The following is an 18,929-nucleotide window of genomic DNA, read 5'->3' as shown; positions in this document are numbered from 1 at the left end:
ACCGACTGTCCCACCGACGCTCCAGCGTTGTGAACAGGGAAGGGCCTTCAAAGCATCTTGGCTTGACAACGTCACCGTCCACTTTTGTTCATACCACATCGCACAGTCACTGGGCCACTTAAGGTGGCGTACATTTGCATGTGTGCGTAAGGCCACCAGTGAATACAACAGTGACCAAGCTAAACTTACAGAGCCCGTCAGCCAGGATGTCTAAAACATGTTTGCCATGCAGCGATAGTTCTGTTGTCGAGCGCGCCAGCCAACGCAAATATCTGCGCCCACAAGACCATCACGGTGCACTCGACACGAAATTGTTGCACGGAATATAAGGATCCGGAAAAAATCCCTGCGACAGCAAATACTGCGCGAAGCTCGGTCCAGCCGTGCTTCAGTTTCATGTATTTTTTAGCACTAAGCCATCTTGTTCCTGGGATGATGTGGCCATTGACAGTCCCGCCAGGTCTGTTGGGAATTGGAAAGAATGCTGATCGTTCATTCTCAGGACAATTCACATGTTAACCGTGTGCTTGGCGATAGCAAAAAAGCAAAGACGATCCTGATATATATATATATATATATATATATATATATATATATATATATCCTATCTTGCGAGGCCTGACCAGCGGGAGGCCTCGCCACCATGACGTAGTTTTTCGTCACCACACTGGGACAAACAACTGACCGTCAGATTCCGTCCTGCTTCCGCATTACTCAAATCACTCCGTGTTTGATCCCCACCCTCCCGCAGGACGACGAGGCCGCGTCACCGTCGCTGGGGGAGCCGTTCGACGCTGTGTTCTCAAAGCGGAAGGCGGAGGCGGACGCCTTCTACGCGCGGGCGATCCCGGCGCGGCTCAACGCTGAGGAGACAAACGTAGCGCGGCAGGGCCTGGCCGGCCTGCTCTGGACGAAGCAGTTCTACCACTACGTCATCAAGGACTGGCTGGAGGGCGACCCCGAGCAGCCGCCGCCGCCGCCAGAGCGCCGCCGGGGCCGCAACAACGACTGGATGCACCTCTTCAACCGTGACGTCATCTCCATGCCCGACAAGTGGGAGTACCCCTGGGTGAGCGGGGCTGTACCTCTGGACCGCAGTGGAAGCGTTCACCCATGGGTGAGCGGGGCAGTATCCACGAGTGAGAACTGGGGTTGTTGACCCTGGGTAGGGACGATGGTCCCCTGGGGTGTGTAAGGTCCCCTGGGGTGTGTAAGGTCCCCTGGGGTGTGTAAGGTCCCCTGGGGTGTGTAAGGTCCCCTGGGGTGTGTAAGGTCCCTGGGGTGTGTAAGGTCCCTGGGGTGTGTAAGGTCCCCTGGGGTGTGTAAGCACCCTGGAGGTAGCGGCGGCCGTGGCCGTCGTTGGTAGTGAGCGAAGGCGAGTTATGTCGGAACAGCTTTCGCGGGGAAAAAGTTAGACCGGTCACAACTATGTGCAATTTAGAGCACATCTTATTTTTAATAATACCAGCATTTCGTCGATAGAGCAAACATTAAAGAGAGCATCCCTCAAAGAACCATTGTAAAACGCCGGCCGTTGGTAAGACGCTACAGACTAGAGATTTACCGATTCTCATGCTTCTAACCCGTAACAATGCTCATCTTCGCTTGTCAGCCATGGGCCATGATCACCCATGTTTTACTTTGCAACTTTTATAAAGAATTCACGTTTTCGAGTGACGTAAGTAATTCGTCCCCGCTGCCACTGGCCGACCACCGACCACCGCCTGTCACCTGCACCTGAGCCATCTCGACGTCCTTACAGTACGCCTCCTGGGACCTGGCATTCCATATGGTGCCGTTCGCGCTGGTGGACGTGGACTTCGCCAAGGGTCAGCTCATGCTCTTTCTCCGGGAGTGGTACATGCACCCTAACGGCCAGATACCAGGTGGGCACGGATATATATAAATAGAGAGAGAGGGAAAGCACGACCGTTTGAAATGACCATCTCGAATCGGGAAACTGATGGCGAAACGACCGCAGAGGTCCGGACGTGCTGCAAGCAAATTTCCAGTTGCATTTGGAGTCGCGATATTTATTAAACTCCTATCCGTTTATGCAAGATGTTAAGTGCATTTGCGAGGAACATTATGCATATAGATAAGATGCTAGCAACAGCCTTATCCCTCGTGGAAGAGAACGGAGGAGAAACGCAACTTTCTTTTTAGTAAAAACGCACTTAGATGCATGAACACACACACACACATATATATATATATATATATATATATATATATATATATCCATCCTTCTGGTTTTTCTATGAGGAATAAGGCTACTACCAATGTCTCATGAACTGTTTGTCACACTTCTTAGGTCACCGCTCCATCCGGGCGACGTTGTAACCGGCCGTAAGCGATTGAGCGTCCGCAGTGCTGCAGCTCCGCACGCCCTGTCACTGTGCGGAGCTGCCTGACGGCGCAGGCTTCCGTTTGGCAGCGTACGAGTTCGCTTTCGACGACGTCAACCCACCGGTGCACGCCTGGGCCGTCCGGAAGGTGTTCAAGGGCACCGGGCCTCGCAAGCAGCGCGATACCAAGTTCCTGGCGCGCTGCTTCCAAAAACTCATGCTCAACTTCACCTGGTGAGCACGCCATGTTCGATTACGTGTGTGTGTGTGTGTGTGTGTGTGTGTGTGTGTGTGGTTGTGTGTGTGTGTGTGTGTGTGTGTGTGTGTGTGTGTGTGTGGTGTGTGTGTGTGTGTGTGTGTGTGTGTGTGTGTGTGTGTGCGTGTGTGTGTATCCCACCACGGCTTTCATCATTAGATCCAGGTGGGTGAACCGGAAGGACCCGCGGGGGAGAACATCTTCTCCGGAGGCTTCTTGGGCCTGGACAACATCGGCATCTTCGACCGCTCCAAACCCCTGCCCATCCACGGACAGCTGGAGCAGGTTAGAGATGACGGCATCTAATGACCGTTGGGCCGGCCCACCCGTCCCGACCGTCTCCGCCTGCGTGCACGTTGTCTTGATCAGTCATGTATTCTCCTTAATACTGCCCAGTGATGCCTCTGATCAGAGGCCGTATTAATCGAAACCGTGGACACTCCCTAACGTTCGAGGAAATATGCAACCCCACGCTTTTATCTCTAAAATTGGGCTATTTTGATATGTATCCTGTACCGGATACTACCTATTCCGGTCTAAACGTATGTCCGCCCTCGCCGCTGCACCCCAGAGTGCTCAGTAGCCTCCAACTCCGGTCTTCTCCGCTGCCAGGCGGATGGCACGGCGTGGATGGCCTTCTACTGCGTCGTCATGCTGGACATCGCCCTGGAGCTGGCGGAGGTGGACGCTACCTACGAGGACATGGCGTCCAAGTTCTTCGAGCACTTCATCCACATCATGGATGCCATCAACAGCGCAGGACAGGGAGAAGGTCCGAAACGGAGGAGGGAAGAATCTGTCTCGACAGTGCGTCGTTCATGAGTGAAGGGAGGCACTTCCCATCAGTATGCCGTTTCAATCGTGGTTCAATGCATCATTGCCCGGCGTTCCAGATAAATCCAGGGCATGATGTCGAGCCTCCATCCCACGCTGTAACTAGAAAAGCAAGTGGTAATATTAACGTGTTTTTATCACACTCATGTTCCAAAAGATGCAAAAAGGTGAACGGCACTAATTGTGTTGGTAAAAAATAAATGTATCTGTCAGCGTCATTGGCGTCGCGACCTTTCCCATTGACACCGCGTGGGGCTGGAAAAATATATGTGAGATTCGAACCAGGGACCTCTGGGTCACTGATGCTCGCCTCCCACCGCAGGCCTGTGGGACGAACAGGACGGCTTCTACTACGACTTCATCCGGACCGAGTCAGGCTGCTCGATCCCGCTGCGCGTGCGCTCGATGGTCGGCCTGATCCCGCTCTTTGCCTGTCTCGTGCTCGAGGGCGCGCGCGTCAGAAAACTCACCGGGTTCTGGAAGCGCACGCAGTGGTTCATGCAAAACCGAAAGGACCTCTTTGGAAGGGTACGAGACTGAAAGAGATGACTGGTCACGGATGTGATGTTGTTTAGGTGGACTTGAAGTGGTACTCGAGGCACAGAAAGTGTGTTCTACATAGCTGAATGTGCGAACGTTTGTTCAACCAAAATAGTATCGCTGGGTTTTTGAGTGATAAGGGCGGCTCAGTTTAGGGGCAACCGTAGTCTTGCATTGTAGATGCTGTTGTCATCGGGATTTATAACGTAATCAGCCGCTGAGGCTTTTCGGCGTCGCCCGTCTTTCACGCTGGCGGGAAAGGCGGACACCGCGGGGAATCGAACCCCGTACCTCTGCTTTCCCAGACGCGCAGTGGTTAACGCAAATGCGTTAACCACTACACTATCGCCATCCAACCGTAGTTGACAAGGCATCCTGACCATTAAGAGAGTCGCATCCAACGCGCCACGCGTGCGCACAACATCGTAAGCTCTGTGGACGGCGTTGGCTGATGTCGCTGGACGCCGAGCGGCAGCTGTCTGACGTCACTGGGCACCGACCGGCAGCTGTCTGGCGTCACTGGGTGCCCACCGGCAGCTGTCTGACGCCATTGGCGTCCCACCGGCAGGTGGCCTACATGACGTCTTCGGAGGACGGACTGGACAACTTCCTCCTCGGCATTCCCACCGAGAAGCAGTTGGTCAGCGTCCTGCGCTACCTGTTGGATGAGGAGGAGTTCCTCAGCCCGTACGGCGTGCGCTCCCTCTCGAAGAAGCACAAGGTGGGATCTCAAATAAAGCAGCTTAGGTCACCATTTCCTAGGATGAAAGCACATGACGTGACCATTCCCAACGGTAAAACTACGTCACGTGGCGATTCCCAAGGATGGAAGTACCTCACGTGGCTAGCACGAGACAGTGGCGGGTTACGGGTGATACCTGCATGTGCTATGATCAGCTCCGGTAAAGGTCAGCTCAGCGAGTCCAGCCTGGCATAAATGTGCAGCTTAACGCGCAAAAGACTGTCACAGCTCACCTTCTAATTACATCGAATCGTGAGTTCCAAACATGCTTCGCTCAGTTTGGGGACACAGGAACGTTCGCCTTGTAGTTGTACAAATTACCCTGTCCACTAAGTAAAGGAGTCGCATCCGATACGCCATGAGTGCAAATAACATCCATGGCTCTTTGTACTGTGGAGATATAGCTGTGTTATATACATATACATATACATATACATATATACACATATATATATATACATATATATATATATATACATATATATGTATATATATACATATATATATATATATATATATATATGTACATATGTATATGTATATGTATATGTATATGTATATAACATAGCTATATCTCCACAGTACAATGGAGTACACAGTACAAATATATATATATATATATATATATATATATATATATATATATATATATATATTGATTACCCTTACGTGAACACATTAAAACACGTCCTTATGTCAACAAATATCTGCATTGTCTTGAAGTGATCGTCGTAAAGTAATGTGCGCATGCATCTCCCAAGTACATTTCAAAGCGCTCAGAACGTTTCTCTTCAGTCTGGCGCCTGGAACACGCAGGACGATGTGTTCGTGATCTGAGGTACCTCTCCCACAGGACCACCCGTTCGTGATCTGAGGCACCTCTCCCACAGGACCACCCGTTCGTGATCTGAGGCACCTCTCCCACAGGACCACCCGTTCGTGATCTGAGGCACCTCTCCCACAGGACCACCCGTTCGTGATCTGAGGCACCTCTCCCACAGGACCGCCCGTTCGTGATCTGAGGCACCTCTCCCGCAGGACCACCCGTTCGTGATCTGAGGCACCTCTCCCGCAGGGGCATCCGTTCGTGATCTGAGGCACCTCTCCCGCAGGGGCATCCGTTCGTGATCTGAGGCACCTCTCCCGCAGGACCACCCGTTTGTGATCTGAGGCACCTCTCCCGAAGGACCACCCGTTCCTGACTGAGGCAACTCTCCCGCAGGACCACCCGTTCGTGATCTGAGGCACCTCTCCCGCAGGGGCATCCGTTCGTGATCTGAGGCACCTCTCCCACAGGACCACCCGTTCCTGACTGAGGCAACTCTCCCGCAGGACCACCCGTTCGTGACCGATGTACCTCTCCGGCAGGACCACCCGTTCGTGACATGGGGCACCTCTCCCGAAGGGCCACCCGTTCATGATCTGAGGCACCTCTCCCGAAGGACCACCCGTTCCTGACTGAGGCAACTCTCCCGCAGGACCACCCGTTTGTCATCTCGCTGAACGGTGAGCGGTACTCGGTGCCGTACGTGTCTGGCGAGTCCAACACGCACCTGTTCGGTGGCAACTCCAACTGGCGTGGCCCCATCTGGCTGTGCGTCAACTTCCTGCTGATTGAGGCTCTCGACCGCTACTACTTCTTCTACGGCAAGAGGCTGACGGTCGAGTGTCCGGTCGGCTCGGGACGGCAGCTGACGCTGCGCGAGGTGGCCTGCGAGCTGGCCGCCCGCCTCATCCGGCTCTTCGTGCCTGGAGAGGACGGGCGCCGGCCCTGCCACGGTGAGAGGACGCCCGGTGTGGCGTGCTGGGTCTCAGCCGAGTGTCACAATCAGGTCGCGGCACGAGGTAAGGTGAGGTATCCTAGAGGAATGCCAGGTGACATCCGAACAGAATATCTAGGTAAGGCACAGCGTAATGTCGTTGAAAGAGCGGAGCGAAATAGTGCGGCGACACAACCTGATAATATGGTGAACTCAGCGGAATGTCATGCGCCACGTTTCAACAAAACATCGCTGGAAGATACCAGCGAAGCGTCATGAGAGAGATGCATGAGAAGTCTGATCATGTGTGAGATCGAGATCAGCGTCAGATGTGAGATTAAACCAAAAAGTCATTTAAACATCGCGATCCCATTAAACGCCACGGTCCCATTTAAAAGTCGCGATCCCATTAAGCGTCACGGTCCCATTTAAACGTCGTGATGCCATTAAACGTCACGGTCCCATTTAAACGTCACGATCAGGCTACACTGCCACATCATGGCCAGATCCCAGCAGGAGGCAGCAATTGCATGGTGACCAATAGCTTAATGATACGCAAAGCTGCTGGCATGATAAAACCTAGAAAACGATGAGAATGGCACAGTGAGATCAATCCGACATGCATACAGCTATAACAACTGACCAAATGCCGTGCTTACCACTACCTCTTCAAATCCCGACCACACAACTATGCGCTTAGCTGGAGACCACGGACCACGGATCGCTGCCTTTCAAGCTAGGCTGGTTGTGGGACCTCACAGTACGAGGACGAGTGCCGTCTGTCGACAGTCCTGATCTGGCATCACTCTCCCACCTCAACCCGCGCTCTTCTTCCGTTTCAAGCTAGGCTGGTTGTCGGACACGTTAGACCTCACAGTACGAGGACGAGTGCCGTCTGTCGACTGTCCTGATCTGGCATCACTCTCCCACCTCAACCCGCGCCCTTCTTCCGTTTCAAGCTGGGCTGGTTGTCGGACACGTTAGACCTCACAGTACGAGGACGAGTGCCGTCTGTCGACAGTCCTGATCTGGCATCACTCTCCCACCTCAACCCGCGCCCTCCTTCGGTAGGCAACTCTGCCCAGTACGCAGAGGACCCGTTCTGGCGCGACCTGGTCCTCTTCTACGAGTACTTCGACGGGGACTCGGGCCGCGGCTGCGGCGCCTCCCACCAGACCGGCTGGACTTCGCTCATCGTCAACTGCCTAATGATGAAGCTGGGCGTGCGACACGCCGGCCTCGCCTGGCGCTACGACGCCCAGCCGTGAGCGCGAGGAGCGCTGGCGGGCCGAAGTCGACACGTGGCCAGCTGCGGAGGACCGGACTTCCGGCGGTGACTAGACGCACCGACCGGAGCGGGCCGGTGCCAGCCAGGAGAGTGGCGTCGAAGCGGCTGGGCTACGCCATGCCAAGGGGCGAGGGTAATGTGGGGCCAATCTGGATGGCACCTCAAAACCGCGCGGTGGATTAGCACGAGACTGTAGGGCTGTTCATGAGCCGCGAAGCGCCTCTCTTGAGGCACCGAACGTGGAGCTGATGCGCTAGAACTGGAAACGAGACGGGGGGCGTACGGCATCTCTGAGGTCGTGTGCTGAGACCGCGGTGGAATCCGGAGCTGCTGTCTATCTAGGCAAGCAGCACGGTGAGGGAGCTCTTCTTAAATCCAACGTAGTTCTGAAAGCCTTGTAGAAATCGGTGTAATGCAAAGAGCCATTCTATGTGTTTCTATATATTACGTTTTTTATTGATAATGAACCTTCGTGGGATGTGCTGTTCTGGCATGTTGAATATCGTATTCTTTACGAGCGTGTTGCTGGAGAAGAGATATGGGATTACTCGACCGCTTCTAAGGTGACAAGGCAGTCTCAGCTGCTTTTGTATGCGGAGGCGAGAACACAGTGTTATTGGCTCAGACTGGTTGACGTAGCTGAGACATGATGAAATGCTGTCGACTTAGTTGGTACCATTCGGTCCCGCCTGTGAAGCGGTCGATTGTATTGCGATACTCAGCCGAGTTGAGGTGGAGGGTATCTTTAGCCACGGGATGCTGCCGTATCGTAGTAGTCGGAGCTCTCCGGCCGGCCTGCTTCTCAAATGCACTGCCATGGAAGTGGACTTTACTGTCACAAAATAAACTGAATGCTTTTGCCTTTTGCCAAGTTTCGTGTTTGTGGCCAAAAAACAAACACGTGGAAAGCTTCGTGTCGCCCTGTTGTCAAATTGTATCCATGCTGAAGGCGACAGGAAGACGAATAGAAAGAGTTATTCACAACTTTTTGAGGTTCTTTGGATCGCTTTTTTCCTGGTCAACCTCAGTGGTGTCGGAGTTAACTGTGCTCCTGCAGAATGCAGGGTTGAGCACAAACGGCACCAGTGCACATCGTCCCAACCACTGTGCACCCATCACCTCCACAAACTGCGCTCAGGAAGGAATTCCACGATGGGCAGGCGACACAAAATCAGCAAGCATAACAAATACGTACGTAACACGAAAGTTGCATGCGTGAAGACTTCGGTGCTGCCGACATTAAAGCAAAACGGAACAGAGAAAGAATGAGCCGGAGCCATTAAAAAGTTAACAAGCATTGAGAAACATGCTTAAGATAACGCACCGTGGAATGCCCTTTGGATTTCTTGGGATGCCGTGATCACGACTCTGAGATCGCGGGAGCAGTCAGGATTGGAGGGTTTGACTGGAATCTAGAGGAGACAGGCTGCACTAAGACTGACGTTTTGAAGTGGAAGGTTAAAAAAAAGCAATCTACAAACAAAATGGGAGGGACCACGCGCATGGACATAAAATGCACATGAAGGACGGGCAAAAGTCATGTTTTTTGTTCCCCACTCTCCACAGACGTTCCGTCATCACCAGGCTTGACATGGCAGCCAGAAGGCAACGCACTCGCTTCCAAAGACGACTGAATCTTGACGGCTTTGCTGAATAGAAGCCCACAAAACGAATGTTCATACTTGACAGTTAACTTTGCGTGATAGGCGTACGAATATATGCGCCCATCAGTAATGATATTCTTGTTACTGATACGACGGTAGCCCAATATTCAGCCTGGCTGTTTCCAGCAGTTCGCGCGTGCACGGTTCAGCCGTTCGCGCTAGTCAGCTTCTTATCTGCCACGCATGCAGACCTGTAATCGGCACATTGTCATACTATCCGTTAGATTCTACGCATTTGGCCACTTACTTATGTGCACCCACCACCAACAGTTTCTTCGTTATTGGCATGAGTGCGGTCTAATAACCCGGCCTCCCATATCTGCAGTGGTTTTCACGTGAGCGTTTTCAATTTCCACGTTGATTTCATTGCAATGGTTGGCCGCATCAACTTGCAAAGTCATCTTTTCTCCGGGTAACTCAAAGCCTCGTTCAATGTCTAGATGTCAACATAACAAGAGTAAACGCAAGAAGAATAAATTAAAAACGATGAACGCAACAATGTATTAGTGAAATCAAGACGCAGAGCGAACAAAATAAAGAAGTAATGTGCCCGAAGCGCAAAAGACGCCACCACATACACCTAATTTACGCAGACGGGGATGTCACGGCCCCGAGACGATTCTGGCCGCCAAGTTCACGATTGTTTGCAACCTGGCGACATAGTAGGCGAGTACTATGGTCATTGTACTTGCGAATAATGGATCTCACGACAGAAAAAACGGCTCCGTGGGAGTAATGTGTCTACGGGTAATAATCATATTTGCTGAGATTAATTATACGTGTTGTTAATGACGGCTGCTGGTTAATTGGCCAACGGTACTGATCTGCAGTCAATTGCATGAAGGCAATACTCTATCATAAGCTGACTAGCAGGGAGCGACCGCAGGTGGTGGCGAAAACATTGGCGCGCCAACATCACATGGGCTTTTATGAAACAGATGCTTTCGTCCTAACACGAGCAGCACACGCCACTTTCTCTCGTCACAAAATGATGCCGGAATCCTTCATCGGCACGTCGGAATTCCCCTCAGCGTATTATCCCCAATCGCCAGAATCACACCTCGGCACGCCGGAATCCCTCATCGGCTCTGAGGAGTCATAACGCAGAGCATTTGTGACGCATTTAGCCCATTGTGATAACAATTATTGCATTACACTCGTGGAAAATCCATAGTCGGCCCAAGCTGTGCACAGCATATGAGCCATGCAAGATAATTAATATGGCATGTAAACATGGACCTGACTACGACGCGTCCTCTCATGGCACACAACTCAGGGCGCACATTACTCATTAATAAATACTGCCTTTTTTCCTGTATACTGTTCGCCAAATAACAGGCGGGGTGGGCACGTCAAAGAACAACACACATTAGCGACATATTTATATGTTAGACATGCTGATAACTGCGATGGGATGTAAGCACTAAAAGAGATCACGCCATATAGTGCGATGTACTATCATGTACGGTAGCCGTCCTATATTTTAGTGACGGCTTCCCTTTCATATCGTCGGCGTTCGGTGGCGCACAACGCTTGCATATTGCCGCATGACGCGGGGTCTGAAATATAGGCCGCGTTTCATTTCAACTACTGTGTTATTGGTAGACGAACACAAACCTCGCCCACTCGGATGCTAGGCTGTTTCATACCAGCTACTGACTACTGGAGAGCGTTACATTAGCTGCGCAGTTGTGACCATCAAATTTGGGAAGAAAAATAAGTTTGTGAGTGGGCGGCAGCGCGACCGCGGTCAAAAACCTGTTAGATGAAGGTATGAGTAACGGGAAAGATCTTGTGTGCTTGTCATCCATACCTCAAAAACATACACGGGAATGGAAGCATTTACGTTTGATGAATTACAGAGAGAAACTGCCCCAGTGGCTCCATTAGGCGACGACCCACTTGAAGTCGTCCATTACCGCGATCTTGATGGGTGAGTTGCATCAGACATGATAAATGATAATGCTAGGGGTGCAGTTTCGGAAAATGCTTTCCCACTTTACATCAAACTTGAGGGGAGATGAAGCCCAAGTTGGGGGTGGGTGGGCTGAACCCCCCCCCCTCCCCCCAGCTGAATAGGAACTGCACCCTTGAATTAGGATTTGATCAACTCTATCTAAGCCATGCATTTTTACTCTTCTGGACAAGCTTGCATGATAACATTGGGTGATGAGAATGTCCATTGGCTTTTGCCTAAAATATTGAACATCGTGTTGTTGTTGGTGATGCCTTCCTGATGCTTTCCTGGCATGTGTCTGCAGACCTTACCTGTTCCTGCTGGTGTTAATTTTCCAATCTAATAATACTCCACATGTTGCAGGGAAGTTTGGGACCGAAGGAGATTGGAAAAAAATGAAGACTTTTATGAAAAAACAGTGCCACTACTAACGGACGAGCAGTACGCTGAACAGTTCAGATTGAAGAGGGGCACGGTCGGGAGGATTGTTGGACTCTTGGGGGAAAGGGATGAGAATCCCTCTGGACAGGGGAGGGAACCTTATCCCAGAGAGAAACAAGTACTCCTCACTCTTTGGTACCTGGGAAGCATCATCAGCTTCAGAAAAGTGGCAATGCTCTTTGGTTTGGCAACATGCACTGCTTGGAGGTTTGTGGATGAAGTTATTGAAGACCTGGTCACAATGAGGGATTTGTTCATCAACATACCTCCTTTGGAAAGCATGGCACAAGTGATGGAGGGGTTCAGGTCGCTGAAGGGGGTCCCCGATGTGTGTGGTGCTCTGGATGGGTGTCATGTAGGAATACTACAGCCTCATAATCATCCTGAGGCATACATCAACAGAAAGGGCTTCTTCTCAGTTAATCTGATGGCCCTCTGTGATTCATCCCACAAGTTCATGGACATCTGTGTGGGGTGGCCAGGGTCAGTTCATGACTCACGTGTGTTTAGAAAGAGTACCCTGGGTAAGAGGCTGGCAGACCCCATCACTAGACATGCAATCCTGCCACAAAATGGTTTCATTGTTGGCGATTCTGCTTTTGAACTACAGAGTTGGCTCATGACACCATTTCGGGAAAATCAACTGGCAGAAAATAGGGAAAAGAAAAAGAAGTACAACTATCTGATCTCAAGCACACGTGTGGTTGTGGAGAAAACCTTTGGCATTTTGAAGGCAAGATTTCGGCGTCTCTCCTGTGTGGAAGCTCAGTCAGTTCAGAAAGTTGCGAAGCTCATAGTGGCAGCCTGTGTACTTCACAACATTTCACTTCAGGAGCATGACTTTTGGAAGGAGGATGGTGAAAATGAGGTCACTGAAGGCGTATATGCCGATGAAGAGGTGCGACCGAGAGCTGGAGTACTGCGGGAGCATACAAATCCGGTACTCGTTGAACCATCCGCTGTCGTGGTGCGTAAAGAGCTAGTGGAAAGGCTTTGGGTGCTGTAGCAAGGCTGGTGGTGCTGCTGGATGATCACTGGCTGTGTTGCAGTGTCTAAGGTATTTTCGTTGTGGTGTTCGCTGTAGGTCAGCATGATGTAGATTTTGCAATGCTGTGGAGGTCTGAAGGGCAGTGAACAAAGTGTTTTTTGCTGGCAGGAAATACAACATTTTTGTGATCTATGTGCATTCCAAAAGTCCTTACAGCAGTGACTGAAGCTGCTTCCAAGTGAAATGTTACAATGAGAACAGGAGTCATCCAGAGACAGGTTATCATCAAGACACAAGCTTAAAAAAATAATGTCCCGCTAAATCCCTAGCAGCCCCCACATTAACTAAAATATCCAAAGCACTAACGCCATGTCGCCCGCCCCGCGCGCCGCCATGTTTGTGGATGCCCCGCCGACTACCGAGATGTTAAAGGGTTCTGCCAGTCCAGTAGTCGACAAGTGTGACGTCACACCCTTCACGTCACGAATCCATCATGGCCGCCCGACCAATCATAGAACAGGATTTCGACTATTGGTAGTACGATAGTTAAAATGAAACGCGCCCATAGATGAGGAGCTTGAGCGCAGTACATGGTGTCTAAGACCAATTACTGATAAATAGGACTTGGAAACGGCACCACATGGTGGCAGCGGTGGGATTCGAACCCACGCCTCCGAAGAGACTGGTGTACTGAGAAGGCTGTTCCTCCTGCTTCAGGCGTTGGAGGAACAGCCCGGCCACTCTGAAGTTGGTCTTAGGCTCAACTGCAGCACAATCTAAAAACGAGGGGAGAAATATCTAGCTGCGATAAGCCAAATTAAGGGCTTCAATAGTGCGCGTCACGTACGTCGCAATCGCCGCAGAAGACAAGAAAATGTCTGATTCTTTCATACCTCGAATGGATTGGGAAGCTGCTGACCAAAGCCTTGCCCCAAAGCTCTTCAAGCAGAAGTGTGAACTGTTCTTCTCAGTGAAAGAAATCAAAAAAGAAAAACAAGTGGACCATATCTTGCTGTTCTCAGGAGAGCCAGGCCTGAGATTTTGCAACTCATGGGGCCTCCCAGCAGAGGAAGAGAAGGATCCCAAAAAGGTATGGGACAAGTTCCAGACCCAAGCCGAGCCTAAGACCAACTTCAGAGTGGCCAGGCTGTTCCTCCAACGCCTGAAGCAGGAGGAAGGCGAGTCGTTTGATGACTTTGCATCCAGATGCAAACACCAGGCCCAAAAGTGTGCCTTCAGGGAGGACCAGGATTTAATGAAAGGGTCATGGAACAACTTATCATCGGCACATGCCATGCTGAGGTTCAAAAAGAGCTCCTCAGCAAAGATAACACTCTCAACCTGGACAAAGTGCTGGAGGTGGGTCGCGCACATGAAGCGTCCATGCAGCACATGCAACAAGTGAAGAGGGTCCGGTCCAAAGATGCCAACCAAGTAGTGCACTATGTGCAAAGAAGCCAAAAAGGTAACAAAACGTGCACCAGATGTGGCTACAAGGCTCATCTTCACAAACAAGAGTGCCCAGCCATTGGTTCAGCATGTAAGGTGTGAGGAAAGCTGAACCACTGGAGTACTGTCTGTCGGGAGGCTCAAGATGTACAGCCTAGGGACAGCAAACCAAGGTCACTGAGCCAACAGGGAGCAATCCAAAGGCATCAAAGGTACAACCAGCCAAGTCGCAGACAACAAAACAACCAAAACAGGCCAGTGCATGCCATCAGCAAAAATGATCCGTTCAGTCAGCTGACCATCAAGTCTCAAAGTAGCAGGTGCAAACCCAGTGAGTGAAGACACTCGAGATGAGGCATTCGCCTTCCTGCGAACAAGGCTGGACAAACAAAAACTGTTGGTGAATGTTAGAGTGAAAGTGGACACTGGTGCTCAAGGCAACACCCTGCCTGTGAGAATGTACCAGCAGATGTTCCCTCACTCCCTGACTGCTCAAGGTATGCCACGGGCTGCTGATGTTATGAAATCAGATGTGATCCTCACAGCCTACAATGGCACCACCATCAAACAGCATGGATGCATGGAACTGCCCGCAGGTTTGGCACCAACAGCTGGACCCCAACCAAGTTCTTTGTGGTGGATACTGAAGGACCAGCCATTGTCGGACTGCCAAGCTCCCGCCCGCTGAATCTGGTGACGCTGCACTGTGCGATCACAGCCACAGACAGCAAGGTGAACACGGTTGAGGACCTCGTGAAAATCTACCCGGACCAGTTCAACAAGATCGGCAAGTTCCCAGGGAAGTATCACATCGAGCTGAAGGAAGACGCCCAACCTGTGATACACGCACAGAGGAAGTTCTCCATCCACCTGAGAGAGCAACTCAAGGCGCAGCTGGACGAGATGGAAACCACAGGTGTAATCAAGAAGGTCCAAGAGCCTACAGACTGAGTCAACAGCATGGTCTGCACCAAGAAGAGCGATGGAACTCTCAGAGTGTGCCTTGATCCGAAGGACCTCAACAAGGCCATCAAAAGGTGTCACCATAAGACACCAACGCCGAAGGAGCTGACGCACAAGCTGACAGGCGCCACCGTCTTCAGCAAGCTGGACGCCAAGAACGGCTACTGGTCGGTGACGTTGGATGAGCAGAGCTCGTTCCTCACCACCTTCAACACCCCGTTCGGAAGGTACAGGTACCTCCGGATGCCGTTCGGCCTGGTCATGTCTCAGGACGTGTTCCAGCGCAAGATGGACCAGATCCTGGAGGAATGTCCTGGAACAATGGGAATCGCAGACGACGTGGCTGTCTTCGGCAAGAACGAAGCCGACCACGATGCAAGCCTCCACCACCTGTTCACCGTCGCCAAGAAACACGGACTGACGTTCAACAGCAGGAAGTGCGCCATCAAGCAGCAGTCCATCAGGTTTTACGGCATCACGTATGACTGAGACGAAGCGCACCCTGACCCTGACAAGGTCACAGAAATCAAAGCGATGGCAACGCCCTCCAACCAGAAGGAACTTCAAGAGTTCCTGGGCGTCATCACATACATGTCGGCATGCATGCCAAAGCTGTCAGATGCAACAGAACCATTCCGAGGACTTCTGAAGAAAGAAGCCGAGTTCTGCTGGACATCAGCCCACGAAATAGCCTTCCAAAAGGTGAAAAACCGAATCTGCGAGGAGATGACCCTGGCATACTTCGATCCAAGGAAGCCGACACGAGTGGAAGTCTACGCCTCGCAGAAAGGCCTGGGAGCCGCCCTCGTGCAAGACGGGAAGCCCATCGCGTTCGCCTCAAAGTCGCTGTCAGAAGCCGAGCAGCGCTACGCGAATATCGAAAGAGAGCTCCTGGCGGTCGTGTTTGGGTGCGAACGCTTCCACACGTACCTCTTCGGCCACGACTTCATCGTCGAGAGCGACCACAAGCCACTTGAGATGATCCAACTGAAGAACCTCCGAGCAGCACCACCAAGACTTCAGAGGATGCTGATGCGTCTGCAAAACTACGACGTACAGATCACCTATAAACCTGGCAAGCAGATGCTACTCGCAGATGGACTGTCGCGCCTCCCGCCGGCAGAAAACAGCCACATTGAGCTCGACCTGCAGATCCATCTCGTGCACTTCGGTGCCAGAAAGCTCCAAGAGCTGAGGGAAGAAACGTCGCGCGACAAAACGCTGACGGAACTCCGTGACGTCATCGTCGCAGGCTGGCCTGGATCTCGAAAAGGCCTGCCTCCGTCCCTCCGACCGAGATGAACTGGCGGTGGAAGATGGACTCGTCCTGAAGGGGGAGAGAGTCGTCATCCCCCAAGAAATGAGGGAAGAAATCCTGCAAAAAATACATGAAGGCCACCAAGGACGGGTCAAGTGCAAGCTGCGAGCAAGAGAATGTGTCTACTGGCCAGACATTAACAGAGACATCGAGAGGGAGACGGCAAGATGCGAAACCTGCCAAAAGCACATGAGGAGTCAACAAAAGGAGCCGATGACACAAATGGAGCTGCCAACGCGCCCATGGCAGATCATCGGCACAGACCTTTTCCATCTGAACTCCCAAACGTACCTGGCCGTCGCAGACTACTTCTCGAAGTTCCCGATCGTAAGGAGGATGCCGGAGCACTGCACCAGCAAAGCAGTCATCAACGCTCTGAAGGAAATCTTCGCGGACTATGGCATCCCAGACACCATCAGGAGTGACAACGGACCACAGTACGACTGTGAGTCGTTCGCCTGCTTCACGAGGGAGTGGAGCATCGAGCACATCACGAGCTCACCACACTTTCCAGAGAGCAACGGCTTCATAGAGCGGACCATCCAAACGCTGAAGCAGACCATGAAGAAGGCTCTAGAGAGAGGCAGTGACGTGCTCATGGCGCTCCTCACCCTGCGGACGACGCCCATCGACAGTCACCTGCCAAGCCCAGCCGAAATCCTCCAACGTCGGAAAGTCCGGGGAAATTTGCCCATGACGGCCCGACCGGGAAGAGAGCAGGCCGACGTCCTGCCACGCCTGGTGGAACGCCAGACCACCCAAAAGGCGTACCACGACCGACATGCGACTGAGCTGTCAACACTCATTCCCGGACAACCCATCCGCGTACAGCACCCTCAGAGCGGCCGATGGGAACCAGTGACCGTCGTGGACCAGCGGCCTGAACCAAGGTCGTACACCATCAGAGCGGCCAACGGCGCCGTCTATCGGAGGAACCGGCGACACCTGCGCAGCCTCAGCCCGTCTCCAACTCGCTTGGACAACACCACCCCAGCCAGGACGGTGCCAGCGCAAAGCAGCCCACCTCCACGAGCTGCCTGCGCTCAGACGAGCCCCAGAGCAGTAGCGGTACCAGACCACGAACCGCCGAACATCCCAACTTCCCGTTGCGGTCGAGTTCTCAAGAAACCCGACCGCCTGGACCTTTAGTGTGTAGTGCACATATGTTGAAAAGAGGGATGCGATGTACTACCATGTACGGTAGCCGTCCTATATTTTAGTGACGGCTTCCCTTTCATATCGTTGGCGTTCGGTGGCGCACAACGCATGTATATTGCCGCATGACGCGGGGTCTGAAATATAGGTTAAGAGCTTGAGCGCAGTACATGGCGTCTAAGACCAATTACTGATAAATAAGACTTGGAAACGACACCACATATAGCACAGCAGAATTTAGGTGCGAGCATGTTAACTCGAAAGACCTACCGAACGCTTGTTCCTTACTATCTAAAAAGAGAAAAAGGGGCCGGGATCTCAGAATCGCCGAAGGGTCGGCGATTCCTCCGCCGGCGAGGACATTTTAGCGAGGTGAAGACGTCGAGTGTCCAGCCGTCGACGCGCCAGGCCGATAGGGCTCCCCACAAGGTGCCTGTCTCACTTTCTGAACCCGGCGGGGTCGGTGTTTTTAACGGGCCACCACCTACTGATCGTCCTGGCGCGCATGTCCAGAATGAGCACTCGGGCCTAACGTAACGAGAACCGTACTGGCACATTGAAAAAAACAGCATGTGGCCCACGGCGGATAGTACGCCGCGCGCCGCAATATCTCGCCCAACATGCCCACCATGGAATCCGACGCAACTGTGGCCAAAGCCTGCGGAATGTTTCCCACGAACGTCAGGTAGCGCAGCAGTCAAGACGATGCTTGCCATGAGCGCGAAGAAACCATCCGTGCCAGCGGTGAGCCCACACCCGGCAGACTTTCCGGACGGATGTCACCCGTACCACATGGGATACAGCTATAGCTGACCACCGCGGGGCTCGTTCTAGACGCTGGACTGGCGGATGGTGGCCTCACTATCGCTCGGTGTGAGCACGGCGGACCGTCCGCACAGGCAGCGGTCGTGGAGGCCGGCGGCGACGATGTCTCCACGCGGGGATTTAATGGAACAGAAAAAAAACAACAGATAGGTGTTTCAGAATTATTGGTATTTGGTTTAATCTCCTTAAGCCCTTTCAAGATCGGTTCCAGCTTTCTTTTTTTCGAGTGATTTTCCACAGGACCGCAAGCCAGTGAGCATCGCCAAACTTCTTGTTGTGTCTCCCAACTGTTTATTGATGTTAACGTGAGTCCCATTTACAAGGTGTGAACAAGCAAACGCACTGCACGGCGGCTCCGGGCCGACTGCCCCGCAACGCCCGACAGTGGCGCCACTCGCGGT

At 52.2% G+C, this 18,929-nt stretch overlaps 2 protein-coding genes across 2 annotated transcripts; both read left to right on the top strand.

Annotated features, from left to right (window-relative positions):
- Nucleotides 1-751: 751 nt before the first annotated feature.
- LOC119098792 (uncharacterized protein YMR196W-like) lies at nt 752-8,405 on the top strand (the record flags this gene model as incomplete). Its single annotated transcript, XM_037221834.1, is given in 10 exon segments — nt 752-1,069; nt 1,763-1,886; nt 2,438-2,582; nt 2,770-2,789; nt 2,792-2,889; nt 3,217-3,376; nt 3,761-3,966; nt 4,547-4,699; nt 6,199-6,499; nt 7,552-8,405. Coding segments are annotated over 10 exon segments (1,722 nt in total), but the record flags the coding sequence as incomplete, so codon positions are not given.
- Nucleotides 8,406-15,227: 6,822 nt separating this feature from the next.
- Nucleotides 15,228-15,719, top strand: LOC119098354 (uncharacterized protein K02A2.6-like). Its single transcript, XM_037221275.1, has one exon. The coding sequence runs from the start codon at nt 15,228-15,230 to the stop codon at nt 15,717-15,719; it is 492 nt and encodes a 163-aa protein (XP_037077170.1).
- The last annotated feature ends 3,210 nt before the right edge of the window (nt 15,720-18,929 follow it).

This window comes from Pollicipes pollicipes, unplaced genomic scaffold (assembly GCF_011947565.3).
Source record: "Pollicipes pollicipes isolate AB1234 unplaced genomic scaffold, Ppol_2.1 Scaffold_4740;HRSCAF=5597_pilon_pilon_pilon, whole genome shotgun sequence".
Classification (NCBI taxonomy): domain Eukaryota; kingdom Metazoa; phylum Arthropoda; class Thecostraca; order Pollicipedomorpha; family Pollicipedidae; genus Pollicipes; species Pollicipes pollicipes.
Note: the sequence above shows the minus strand (reverse complement) of the source record. Positions and strands in the feature narration are given on the sequence as shown.

Coding starts and splice junctions, on each gene's coding strand:
- LOC119098354 (XM_037221275.1), top strand. CDS start 15,228: ATGGTCTGCACCAAGAAGAGCGATGGAACTCTCAGAGTGTGCCTTGAT.